Source organism: Gymnoscopelus braueri (assembly GCF_963280865.1).
Source record: "Gymnoscopelus braueri genome assembly, chromosome: 18".
NCBI classification, from domain to species: domain Eukaryota; kingdom Metazoa; phylum Chordata; class Actinopteri; order Myctophiformes; family Myctophidae; genus Gymnoscopelus; species Gymnoscopelus braueri.
The window spans coordinates 41,933,641-41,947,764 of NC_137618.1; the positions used below are offsets into that span (position 1 = coordinate 41,933,641).

Below are 14,124 nucleotides of genomic sequence, written 5' to 3' on the forward strand. Positions count from 1 at the left end.
CGGTGATGGGGGCATTGTCTGGCTTTGACTTTGAGTTTACAGCTCAGCTCGCCTTGGGGGTAAAGCCTGATTTATATATGTAGTTGTACGACGGTTTCCCAGTGCCGAAAATAGCCAATCTACAAGCTCACAATGCATCACAACACGTTGCATCACGACTCACGTTGTGAGCTTCTAGATCTGCTGTTTTCGGCTCAGGAGCACAGGAGATATATAGCATGACATGCAAAAAGGAAACAGCTATGCATTGTACTTGCATGTCCACGTGCATGCGTTCGTGTGGTATCTCGCATTAAAACATAAAGAAGAGCCAGTAAAAGGTCTTTGTGGGCGGACGTGTTGGTAGAGGCAGGCGAGAGCCCCGCCGAGGCAGCGACAGTTCACGGGTGACGGCGCGACAAGACGCTGGGAAGTGACCTGTCAGCCCTTCGTCTTGACAATAGCCCTCCTATCATCGAAGTGTGAAGGGGGTCGGGGCGAGAAGGAAACCCACCGCTGCAGTTCAGTCAGGAACTCACGTCAAAGTAGATTTAACCAGTTATTGCAACAAATGGAATACAGTTAAGATTGGCGTTAAAGGCTCCGCTCTTACCCTATATACCCTGAATTTTGTCCAAGCAGCATGCTAAGCACAATCAGGGAATTTTAAGAAAAAAACCCATAGGAATACAATATCAAACAATAAGCAATACATTGACATAGTGTGAATAAGCAGATATAATATTACAAGTATTTGAGCCTATGCCAGTCTCTGATCAAGAGGTGGAGGCTGGGGTGGAGGAGGCAGCTAAGCAGCAGTGAAGCAGGCACCAAGACGAGCAGAGACCTAGTGAATGCAAAGCCGTATTTAAAGGAACCTCTTTGTTAAGGCATGAGCTCTGATTGGAGTATGAATGTGTGACGTAATGACCAGCAGAGCTGTGAATGGGGAATAGGAGGCTATATAGGCTGACTGACAGCCGATTACAGCTGAGGCGCGTGCAAGATTTCCGTGTCCTGCATGGTAAATGGTGCATTTATATAGCGCTTTTATCCAAAGCGCTTTACATTGATTGTGCATTACATTCACCCATTCACACACACATTCATACACCGATGGCGGAGGAAACCATGCAAGGCACCAACCTGCTCATCGTGAGCAATTAGGGGTTCAGCGTCTTACTTGCTTGCTTTATATCTCTCTCTGTTAAGGGGTCCTTGGCCTAAAAAAAATATTATAAAAAAAACGTTGAAGACCCTTGCACTAGGGAGTAAAAAAAGCAGACTGGTTAAATAGGCGTGTTTCTGATTAAACACCATGGATGCTTATTGGCACAATTACAACCAAGGAAGAACCATGCATGGCACTGTGAATATTACTGGTGTTTGAGGGCCAGTCACTCACTCACTCTCTTGCAGCCTACAGTGGATATATCACACATTCTGAATGAGACACTATAAAGCTTTGAGGGGACTTAACTGTGGATTGCTGTTGTTTTGTCTCATTACTTACAGGGCCAAGCTGCGGACTCCTGGGACTGCATGAGTCTGCTTTGTTCAATGTGTACATTTCCGTGTGTGTGTGTGTGTGTGTGTGTGTGTGTGTGTGTGTGTGTGTGTGTGTGTGTGTGTGTGTGTGTGTGTGTGTGTGTGTGTGTGTGTGTGTGTGTGTGTGTGTGTGTGTGTGTGTGTGTGTGTGTGTGTGTGTATACAGTATGTTTGGAAGCTGGCGGGCAGCGCCAGCTGACAGGGCAGATGGCTTGTGTCGGTCGTAGGGGGCAAGGTGTTTGATGAGTGGAAATGGTTTTGGTTTAATTATGTGTCAAGTGCGTTAGCCTGGACAGCCGCTAACGGCCTTTCATCTGTCCTGCCATCATCTGGTGCCGACGATGATGATGATGATGGCACTCAGACTGGACATTTTCATGTCATCTGTTTTTATTCCCCTCCATAATTGTGTTTTGACTGGGACTGCAATTGCGGAAAGCAGCTTCCAAGAGAAGCTGGATGTGACCTGCTGTTTGTAGCCAGTGGATTTCTTTTAATTTAACCCATTAAGACCTGAGGCCAATTCTACAAATGCCTTCTAAAGCACTAGTTCTCAAACTTTTTTTGTGCCAAGAACCCCCAACTTGTTATATATTTGGCCGTGGACCCTCATATGAAAATGTTTTGTGCCAGGGACCCCCCAGAAGAGAATTTTTTTGTTAAAAAACATACTTTCTAAAATGTTCAAAAACCCTACAATCTAAAATCACACAGATGCTTCCCCGGTTTTAATGGGTTAAAAGAGGGTTCTGTCTGTGAACGCACCATCTTTTGTGTTGTGTAGATGTGCAATCACTGCTGTACCGTTTTTTTAAAGCAGCGATGTTCGATGGTATCCTTCAAAGTTGCACATCAAAGTGGTAGAAATAAAATGTAATTAGGTGTGGAGACTCAAAGATTCTCGTGATAATGGACGCTCAAGTGTTTTTCTTTTGGAGAGAGATGCTGTCTCTTCAAAACTGTTGGAAAACAATGAATGAATGCCCTGTCAGTCATGTTGTACCGCAACTGTTAGCAGCTCGAGTAGAGTTAACCCATTCAATCCGGGAACGCATCTCTGTCATTTTTGAGTGCCGAGCTATGAGTTTGTGCACATATCTTTGAATATATATATTTTTATATTTGTTACTCAAATCTTTGCTTCTGGGGGTCCCTGGAACAACACATTTTTACAAATGTTTGCTTTAAAAATATATATATTCAAAGATTTGCACACATTTTCATGATTTTTCAAAAATAGCAGATCTATAAGCTCATAGCGCAGTACTCGGTGCCGCGCTATGAGCTTATATATCTGCAATTTTTTAATAGCCAAAGTAATCGAAAATTACAGAAATGCGTTCCCGGATTGAATGGCTTAATGCAGTCTCTACAGCAAATGAAACTCCTTAATGCTCTTATTAAATCTCTGTTCAGCTAAGAAGTTCAGAAGAAAAAGAAAATGCAAAGTTAACAAGAAAGGAAAAAAATATATGTATTTGAAATGTTAATTAAATATTCTTTAAAAAATGTTCAAAAGAAATGACGGGTCTACGTTCCAGGCGTTAGCGTCAAAATTAATGATAGGATTTTGAGTTTTTTATCCATCTGTTTGAGCAGTTGCTAACAATGGTCTATTATAACGTTGGTGTCGGGCAGAAACCTCTTATCTCCATATTCAAACTTTTTGTGTTTTGTCTTAAATTAATGCCATACTTGATCATACTACAGCGTCACACTAAAGTATCAAAAGTAGCAGATCTGCAAGCTCGAAACGTGGCGCAAAGCAACACGTTTTGAGCTTGTAGATCTGCTACTTTTGATACTTTTGAATTTGAATGCTGAAAAGTAACAGTTTTAGACATATGAGGTTTCCACCCAACAGAGACAATAAAATACATTCGTTTTTGTGCTTTTAATGAAGACTGACTATGACTTTCAAGTCCTTTGAAAATCTGCTTCCCCAGACAACAAGTGTGGGTGTTTATTTATGTGTAAAAATGACAGATTGACAGATGGGAGCATTGTCAATCTGGTGGAAGAAGTTGCCAATCACGTGTTAATAATAATACTTGTTGTTGTATTTTTGTATTTTGATTATTATATTTTTGATTTGAAATACCTTTCAAGGGACTCAAGAGCACGGTGCAGTATGAAATCAAGTATCAAAATATAACAAAGGGACATACAACGCAAGATACAAACAGAAACAAAACTAGAATCACAAGTGAACAGAGTAATGCTTGATTTATACTCTCATACTGTAGCAGATCTACAAGCTCACAACACAAGCTTGTATAGAGCTTTGCCACGCAACTAACTGAGCATAAATCGGGCTTAAAATAATGTGACAGCCTCAACAGATGAGGTTGGTGACAGGCTTTGAATGTTATGGTTTTCAGAGTCTGTTTGTAGGCAGGGAGAGGGTTCCTGTGTGCAGGGTGGAGATAGATAGGGAGTAAGGGTGGATGAGTGCTGTGTTCACACGGGCAGATACAAAGCTACATGCTACCATTCATTTCCAATGGAAGCCAGCAACATGCAGATGATACAAAGCAACATCAGACGTTTGTAGACAAAAGATACAAAGCTACAAATTGAAGTTGAGCTGGGTTCAACTTCCAGATACAAAGATACAAAACTACAACCGTAGCTCCGATGACACAGCGCTTGATGACGTCAACGACCGTGTTGAGCAACGCAGATACAAAGCGACAGAGCGGCAAATATGCTGTGTATCTGTGTATCTTTATCTGCCCGTGTGAACGCAGCATAAGGGTGGATGAGATCAGAGATAGGGAGGTGTAAGGGTGGATGAGGTCAGAGAGATAGGGTGGAGCAATTGTGTGGAGTAACTTGTCTGTAGTTAGCATCTACAATAGTGTACAAACATACTATATCGTATACAATTTCTAGCATTTCTTTCTGCTTATCTCAACATTTTCGTGCTCACTGACACTGTAGATGAGCTAACACAGGAAGTCTGTTCGAGCCTTGCCTGAAACACCCTAGACCAGGGGTCTTCAACAGAGGGTCCAGGACCCCTAGGGGTGGTCCTCATAGTTACTACAGTGGGTCCTCCAAATCTTTGTGTGACGGGGAACATTAGCCTTTTGCCTCTTAGATTCTAGTCTGAGAGTCTATTAGACTTTTCTCCCTCCTGGGTCCCAAACTATGGAATAAACTCTCCCTTGCAGTCAGAACTGCAGACCAGACTGACCAGACTCCTCTCTCCTTGTATCCCCTCGTCACCTTTTTCGATTACTACTGTATGTTAGTTATTTGTTCACATGTTTTTGTTGTTTTGATTTGTTTCTGATCCTGAATAATATTTAGATATTAGCATATTGTTTAGACAGATGCTAGGTTTGATGTTTACCTGGTACCTGACCCACTGTTCTCTTTGGACTTTATTTATGTGATTATTTACCTTGTTAGTTGACCAAGGTTCATGTCATTTATTCAGATGAGTCACTCTGGATAAGAGCATCTGCTAAATGCCTGAACTGTACTTTGTACATTTTGAGTAAATAGTTCTAAATGATTGAAAATGTTTCATTGTGATGCATCAACCTCGTTGAGACAAAATTCCTTGTACAGTCAGATGTACATGTGGGATAAGCCTAAGCCACCCCCTATTTTCTTTGTTTATTGAGCTATATATTTTGTTGTTTATTTCTTGTAATTCATTCATATTCGAGTTCATAATATATTTCATGGTATTACAAGTTAAATAGTTAAAAAGAGAGAGTTCATGCATAAGTGAATTTCATTTCTGTCATATTGTTTTATGTAATGTTAGTCTTTACTCAAATAGTCTGTTTTCCAATCCTGCCAAAGACAACACATACAGAGCATTACACTCCAGTGAGCACTACAGGATTCTGTCAGTCTAAGAGAAGCCAGTACATCCTGTTTATGTAATGGAAGCAGACTGGACAGAAACGTGGTCTAATTCATGTTATGTGTTTTAAACTATGTTCCAGGTGAGATATGATAAAGTGGGTTAACTGAGACACATAAAGTAGAATATGACCAGGGGGTATTTTGATGGTGGAATAGTTGGCCGTTTGACTCCACAATGTTTGTTTTGTAGCAGCTTAGCTTAGCATATTAGCTTAGCGGCTAAAGCTAGCTTCAGGTAGTGAGTACAGAGACCCCAAGCTGCTACGATTTGACTCTGTGCTGCCTGTGAATAATTAATTAATTCTACCCCTCAATAATAGTAATACTATTTTAGAACCAACAGGTGTAAAACAGATTTTTGTTTAAACGTGATGCTATTTCTGTTAAAGGTAGGGTAAGTGATATTTTTTGGTTAAAACAAAAAGTATTTTGTTAGAAGGTTAAAGCACTATATTCTGATAGTAATCATTGCTATAGAGTGTTTGTTCAGTAACAGGAGTCTCCCCGTCTCTCCAGCTCTTTAATAAACAGAAAATACATTTTCCGGTAGGTGTCAAAATCTCAGCCAATCAGGAGAAAGTACCCATTTTTAAGCTTCATTTTTATAGTGTTCCACTTACAATTTTGCCTGCTCATTTCTTAGTGTCATCACTTCCAATTTCACTTGTTTAATCTGTATCCTGATTGAGTTATCTATCCTGATTGGATAAAATTGGAAATGAAACTGAAACTAAAATGCATTTTCTGTTTTATAAAGAGCTGGCGAGACAAGGAGACTCCTTTTACTGGACAAACACTCTATAGCAATGAGTACTATCAGAATATAGAGCTATCTAACACTTATTTTAACCAAAGAAAATCACTTACCCTACCTTTAACTGTTCATGTCCAGTTACAATAATAGTCAAAGAGAAGCCAGTACACTGTTTATGCAATGGAAGCAGACTGGACAGAAACGTGGTCTAATTCATGTCACCACAGTGATATGGACTCATTCATTTGATGTGTGTAACATACAGATTGAAAATCACTCTCATTCTGATTGACGTTTCATTTCACCAGTAAGCAGTGAAGGTTTACCACTGTGAGTGTGACACACTGTGTGTGTTTTGGACATACTGTAAAGTATGTCCAAACTGTAAGATTTTTCTTTTCTAAATATCCCTTTTTTCCGTTTACTACAGAGAAATATATATATATATTTCTTTTTTAAAGTACAAAAATATATATATTTATCTAACTGAATTTCAAAACAATAAAAAAATAAACAGAAATTCCGTAAATGTACAAAAAAATAAGAAGCAGTGAAGATAGTAGATCTACAAGCTCACAACATATCCCATTGTGACACGTTGTGAGCTTGTAGATCGGCTATTTTCACTAGTCTGGGTCCCGGGCAGACATCAAATTTCTCATTTTTGGTCTCGAGCTAAAAAGTTTGGGAAACCCTTCTGTAAAAGTTTTTAAAAAATCACTGCGTTCCATTTTTATCTAACTGAATTTCAAAACAATAAAAAAATAAACAGAAATTCCGTAAATGTACAAAAAAATAAGAAGCAGTGAAGATAGTAGATCTACAAGCTCACAACATATCCCATTGTGACACGTTGTGAGCTTGTAGATCGGCTATTTTCACTAGTCTGGGTCCCGGGCAGACATCAAATTTCTCATTTTTGGTCTCGAGCTAAAAAGTTTGGGAAACCCTTCTGTAAAAGTTTTTAAAAAATCACTGCGTTCCATTTGTAACTGCGTGTCCTGTCTGTCCTTCTTGGTTCTTCCCTCCAGTGTGTGCCGGCACAGAGAACAAGCTCAGCACGCTGTCAGATCTGGAGCAGCAGTACCGCACCCTGAGGAAGTACTACGAGAACTGTGAGGTGGTGATGGGCAACCTGGAGATCACCAGCATCGACCGCAGCCGTGACCTCACCTTCCTCCGAGTAAGACACCATGTCCTGTGGTTGCTACGTGAATCCACTTAACGCATATATCTCTTGGTTACCTCGTTTGAAAAGTGTCAATTACTCACTAGTTGCCTTGCGGTTCAACTACTATGCCTGTACTGTATCTCTTGGTTGGAGAGTATCACAGACATGCAAACTTGTAGCTTTTCAGCTACAATAGCCGTTTTGAATCCAAATAGGGCAATTGTGTGACACCTGACCCCCACCTTTTTCACCTCAGGGCTGTTTGCATGCCTGGTATCAGTTAATCACCCTGTGTGGGCTTGAATGCCTGATGAAAACGGCTTTATTTAGCTTTTTCTTTGCCTTCACAGAGAAGGCAAAGAAAAAATATATTTTTTGCAAAAAATTGTGCTATATTTAGCCTGGGACTACCACCTCAGTGGCCTTGTGGTTAATGTGTCCGCCCTGAGATTGGTAGGTCGGGGTTCGATCCCCGGCACGAGACACACCAAAGACTATAAAAATGGTACCCAGTGCCGGCCGATCCAGCATCAAGGGTTGGATTGGGGGTAAGTCCCTGTGTACTTGTACATCATGTGACATACTAGCGTCATGTCCAGGAGGTGTACTCACACCACAGAAACAGGAGATGGGCTCCTGACCTGTGGACCACATGGCTCGGGCACCGTTGGTTCCCAAGGCTACTGTGATTAGCCAGGAGTCCTGTTTAATTATGACTACAATGAATGAGCCCAAGGAGAGTCTTCAATTCATTGAACTAGCGGAGCCGGGCAGTTTCCCGGAAATGTTTTATTTAGCAATACGTTTTTGTGAAATGTGTTTGTGAAACACTGAGCATACGACTGAATACATGAGCCTTTGATTAATACTTTAATGAGGATATTAGAAAATGTTTTGCTGCTGTTGAAATTAATCTCTGATCTACCGCTAATCTCTTTAACCGCATTCAACCTGGCGTCCCTGTTTTGGACTTGTACTGTAGGTGAAGATTAAAAAAAAAAAAAAATAGAAAATAAATCAGACATTTTGAAAAGGGCTGTTTTCGCTATGAAAAGGGTTTAAAGCTGTATTATGTATTTTTTAAGCGATGAAAATGTTATTTTGTCTAATCTGTATGGTACAGTATGTTAATGCAATATAACTTATACAATCGGGATGCCTTGTCTCCCTGCTCTTCAATTGAGACATTTACAGTAGATCCTGTGTCTAGGTTTGACACAGATTTTGACCTGAGAGTCAAAATGGACTTTTTCCCCAGAGCAAGCAGCCAGGTACTATTATCTCAATTAGAACAATTTCAGTACTTGCGCAGGAGACCCGGCTTTAAATCTGGGGTAGAACAGTAAAGTTACAGCGCAGCTTTAAGTGTTTAAAATCAGTGTGTTTAAAAAAAGTTCACAACTAAATATAATCCTGTGAACTTTGTAATCATTGCTTCCTCATTCGACCTTGTTGCCCAGACAATGTCCTGTGCTCAATCCTCTCACCACAATCATGGTTGAGATTAGTGTCCCCATAACCAATATGATATGCAGAGTGGAGAGGCCGTCTAATCACAGTTAATCACAAACGCTCCTCTAGTGCAGAGTGCCGAAACTGATTGTGTGCATGTTCTTGCCAGATTGGTCCCAGCCATGGAATAATAGAAAACCAAATGACCTGATTCTCTCTCATTGAGAACAAATCTCCTCCTTGATTAAAGATAATTCAGCAGCTTCAACCACTTAAGACCTACATATATGCTTTGACGTACGGCGAATAGCGAAAATAACAGATCTGTAAGCTCACAATGCGGACAGTTCTCGAGATATGAGGGGTACACATGGAGTTGTGTACCCCTAGTTACTAGTTACTTTGTAGATTTGGATTATTATTACAAAGCATACATTAACCACTTCAGACCTATATACATTGCGGCCATTTGAAAATAGCAGATCTACAAGCATTGTGAGCTTGTAGATCGGCTATTTTCAAAAGATTTTTTATACATTTTAAAACTTGAACGTGAAATGGGACATTCTGCATAATGAGTGCTTTCTACTTTTGGTACTTTAAGTACATTTTTATACCAATACTTTTGTACTTTTACTCAAGTATATTTTTAATTCCGGACTTTTACTTGAAACAGAGTACTTATATATTGCAGTATTGATACTTTTACTGGCAACATGCATGCTGAGTCATAGTGACATGAGCGTGATGAAGTGGTCCACCGGCCGGTCCTCCCATTAGCCAATTTTAGGATAGGCATGCCCCTCTGGTTATGCAAACCCCTTATACCTGTTGAAATGCATTGTCAGAGTACTTTGTGCAGTACCCATTATCATAGTACTCGGACGCCAGTCTATGGCGTCAGTACTTACGATATTGTATCATATCTCTAGACAGTATATGGGCATAAAAGGGATACGACGTACAGACAGACAGATACAGAGATTTGTGGATCTGTAGATATTTCTGGACAACCTGCCGATCCAGAAATAATGTTCCATTCCACATCACTCCCTTGGGTCCTTGTTAATACACACGCCATGTTTGAAGACCATCTGTCGGGCGGTTTGGAGACATGCGGGAGATTTGTATTTGTTTGGCTATAATGACATCCCCAAAATAGGGGACTCCAGGTTTAAAGTGGTTAAATCATGCCTTTCAGCAATGGCTCAAATATTTATTAGTAATCTTAAGGGGGAAAAAAAGTTAAATACCGTAGATCAGTGTTTCTCAAAGTGGGCTCCAGGGACCCTCAGGTTTCCTTGAGGGGGGGTTCCAAATGGACCCTTACCGGTCTGTAACTCTGAGAAACACAAAATGGAATCTCTCAGGAGGTCCTTGAAATGAAAAAGGATTTGAGAACCACTGCTGTTGGTATAGCACACACCTAAACTTTACTTGTGAGTCAACTTGATGCAAAGACTGCCAAATAACATCGGTAATCCACACAGTGTTCGTTGGGGGGGGGGGGGGGGGGGGGGGAGGAGGGTGTTGCAAATTGATTCTGCCGGCTGCACGGCGGATGGCAAGTGCCTCGTCTGAAAGAAAGGAGAACGAGAGGAAACAGAAACGGTGAAACAGAGTTAAATTGGAATGCAGGCAGATGGATAATGTGGCAAATGTTGGAGGACCGGTATATCCGCAGGATGCTTGTTGCCAGGGCGAGGGTGCAGAGGTGAAATAGCTTACATGGATGTCTGCCGCCCCAACATGCTTGGTTAAACACACACACACACGCACGCACGCACGCACGCACGCACGCACGCCGCATCAGGTAATGACAGCCCGCGGCCCCTCCAGGCCCAGAGCAGTAATGGCGTGGTAATGAGAGGTCAGACGAAGGGGAGTGAAACGGCGCTGTAGAGGAATTTGCTGGAGGAAAGGAGAAAACCAGCCCACTACGGTTGAATTCATGCCGCCGCTGTTGACCTCCCTTTAGCCCTCTGCCTCTCAAGCGCTTCACCCTGGACCGGCGTTGGCTGTACTCCTTCTCCTGAAACATCATCAAACTCCAATTGATTCCACTCTATTTGGGGGGTCGGGGAGGAGCTCCCCGGGTGCTCTGGGCTGAAGTGCTGACTGCATTAGTGGTATTACTGTGGGGATGAATCGGGGCTTCAGCAGACTGCCTGTAAGAAGAGATATGAAAAAAAACACAATCCCCCAAACTAGCCAAGCTTTGTTTTCCTATTTTTCTGTTTAGTTGTGAGAGATTGTAACTACTTGAAGGGATAGTTCACCCAAAAAGTTACTTATTTTCTATCAATTACACACCCCTAAAGCCTTGCATTCATGGAGATTACTTTTTGTCGCATTCCTAAGCCAATAATTAGATGACAGGCGGAAAGATGCTAATGTGTCCGGTAGGAGACTCAAAGTTGACACTTTGAGTCTCCTACCGGAGCCGCCGCCAGTCATCAAATTATTGGCTTAGGAATGCGACAAAAACAAAAAAATCTCCATGAATTCAAGTCTCCATGGGGTGTGTAATCGATAGAAAAAAAGTCATTTTGGGGGTGAACTAACCCTTTAAAGCGGCACTATGTTGCTTTTGTTTAAATTAATAAAATGAAAATGTTGTTATACAATTGGGGTGGTTGTATTTTATCTCCCTACTCTTCTATTGAGACATTTAGATCGTGTCAAAGGTCATGTCTCACAGACACAGGATCTGACACGAATTTTGACCACATCGGTCAAGATTCTTTTTATCCCCTGAGCAAGCAGTCAGGCTCTATTAGCTCAATGGTAAAAATGTCAGCACTCGTGCGGGAAACCGGGTTCAAATCCGGGGTAGGAGATGAAAGTTCCATTGTGCAGCGTTATCGGCATACAATGAAAATAGCCGATATACAAGCTGACAACAACGCATGGTGATGTGATGCGTTGTGAGCGCGTAGAGCGGCCGCGTTGGCCGCCACATGCGTTTCGGTGGCGAAGTGATTTGTAGCGAAGTGAAAGGTCCCGCAACCTCGTTTAAAAACCCGCCCTGGGAGTTATATTTAATGTGTCTCGTGGACAGAAAGGATAGATCAAAGCCACCAAATGAAATAGAGGCATTGAAACCTGCTGTTTTCTCGCAAAACAACACAGACGATATCCCCACACCTCCTGCAATGCAAAACAAAACGCAGGCTGGCATGAGAAAAGATGCTAAAGTGATACCATTGGACCCCCGCAGAGGTAATAGGCCCCAGGGACTCAGAGGAAAATACAGAGAGAGAGAGAGAGCTGCAGCGGCGGCAGCAGTAACAAGCGATTGTGATTATTGTTTAACTTTGCAGAAACAGTCTTGAGAGAACAATCACTCTCCCAGTTTGGAGGCAATTCTGGCTTTTGGCTTGCCTTCATTTGCTCTCTCCTTCGACAGGGCTACCAGTAGTGCTCTCGCACAAACAAAGTGCAGTACTCTCTGAACGAGGTTGAAGGCACATCAGCAGTGGTGGAAAGTAACTAAGTACATTCACCTAAGTACTGTAAGTTTGTGGTATTTGTGCTTTACTGGAGTATTTCCAATTTCCAATACGTTTACTTCTACTCCCACTACATCTCAGAGGCAAATATTGTACTTTTACTCCACTACATTTATTTGAAAACTTTAGTTACTAATTACTTTGTAGATTTTGATTATTATTACAAAACTTACATTAACCACTTCATAGCTCTGTATACATTTCGGCCATTTGAAAATAGCCGATCAAGCTTGCTTGTAGATCTGCTATTTTCAAAAGATGTTTATACATTTGAAAACTTGAAATGGGACATTCTGCATAATGAGTACTTTTACTTTTAGTACTTTAAGTACATTTTGATGCCAATACTTTTGTACTTTTACTCAAGTAATTTTTTTATTCTGGACTTTTACTTGTAACGGAGTATTTCTACATTGCAGTATTGATACTTTTACTTAAACATTTGAGTACTTTCCACCACTGGTTACGACACTATACACAGCCACCTGGGTTGCCACTCAGTTACCCCAAAAAAAGAGAGAAGCTCCCTGTGGCGCTCGCTTGCCAGGATCCAGCACAATTAACGAGGGTTAATTGAACATTCTAATTAGGAACGCAGGGTGCCAAACAGCAAGGGAGCACCAAGGTGTGGTGTGTATTTTTATAGGGCATATTATTATGATTCTTATTTTTAAAAACACATTAATGCCATGCCTCCCCGGGGAGAGAGAGGAAGCTTCACCTTGAGTCAGGGAAGAAGGAGATGATAAGTGTGAGCAACGTTGCCATGTCTGCTTATTGTAAGCAGCTTTGGGGTTTTCTGTATTGTTGCTTATTTGGGCTTGCTTGGGCATGTTGTTTAAGCCATTGTTTCTTAAAGTGGGGTCCGGGGACCCCCAGGGGTCCTTGAGGGAGTTCCAGGGGGTCCCCAGCTAAATGATGGATAGTTAGGAACCAAATGACCTTATGGGACGGTAACTCTGAGAGTGACCAAATGGACCCTAACGGGTCCATTTGGTTCCATTTGTACACTCTTAGAGTTAAATAAACATTGATTTTACAATATAAATTGGGGTCCCAGAGATAGAAATGCCATTAAATAGGGTCCGTAGCCTAATGCATGTCAAACTGGGGGTCCTTGAAGTTAGAATGGTTGAGAATCACTGCTAGAGCCATACAAATCTTCTCTTATGGGGGTCCCTGGCATATCTTTTCAAATGGGGGTCCGCGGGCATTTTCATGCCGAGGACGCCCAAACTAATATGTAATTGTCCCGCCTATCCCCATCTGAAAACCTTTTGTACCAGGATAAAGATAAAAAAAACTATTAGCAGATCTACCAGCTCGCATCGCGAAGCTCATGTGTTAGTCGCTTCTTATGGGCTTGTTTTCATAGACCTGGTTCCTTATTTCTCTTAAAAAATCTGGCAACACTGAGTGTAAAGGGTGCGTGTGGTGGGGGTGGGGGCGGGTGTAGCGCTCAGCGATGGCTTCCAGCCTTGTCTCGCAGAGTGATTGAAACTGATGCTCCCAACTCCCCCCTTTTTTTCCCTCCTTTCCTTTTTTAAGATAGTGGGAGAGATTGATGTCTGCCTCCCAAAACCCCGCGAACAGCTTTAGCAGTAAATAAAGTCCATCTTCCAAACTGCCTCGGCGTCGGCAGATGAATCGAGGCTTGCGCCGTGATTAATAACCGCAGTCCCGCCAAAGCCACGACCCCCCCCCCCCCCCTCTCTCTCTCTTTCTGTCATCGGCGCGCATTCGCACCGACAGCCAAAACGGAACGTTCTTTTAGCTGTTGACATACAGTACAGTTATTTACAAGACGATCCTTCCTTTAGACG

The 14,124-nt window shown here is 41.8% G+C and overlaps 1 protein-coding gene across 2 annotated transcripts in view; it reads left to right on the plus strand.

The window, feature by feature from the left end:
* erbb4b (erb-b2 receptor tyrosine kinase 4b) overlaps positions 1 to 14,124 on the plus strand; it is a 549,356-nt gene that overhangs the window by 252,174 nt on the left and 283,058 nt on the right. For both annotated transcript variants that reach the window (XM_080456958.1, XM_080456959.1), the window contains exon 2: positions 7,198 to 7,349. In XM_080456958.1, the coding sequence (XP_080313084.1) occupies positions 7,198 to 7,349 (152 nt within the window). The remainder of the gene's footprint in view (positions 1 to 7,197; positions 7,350 to 14,124) is intronic.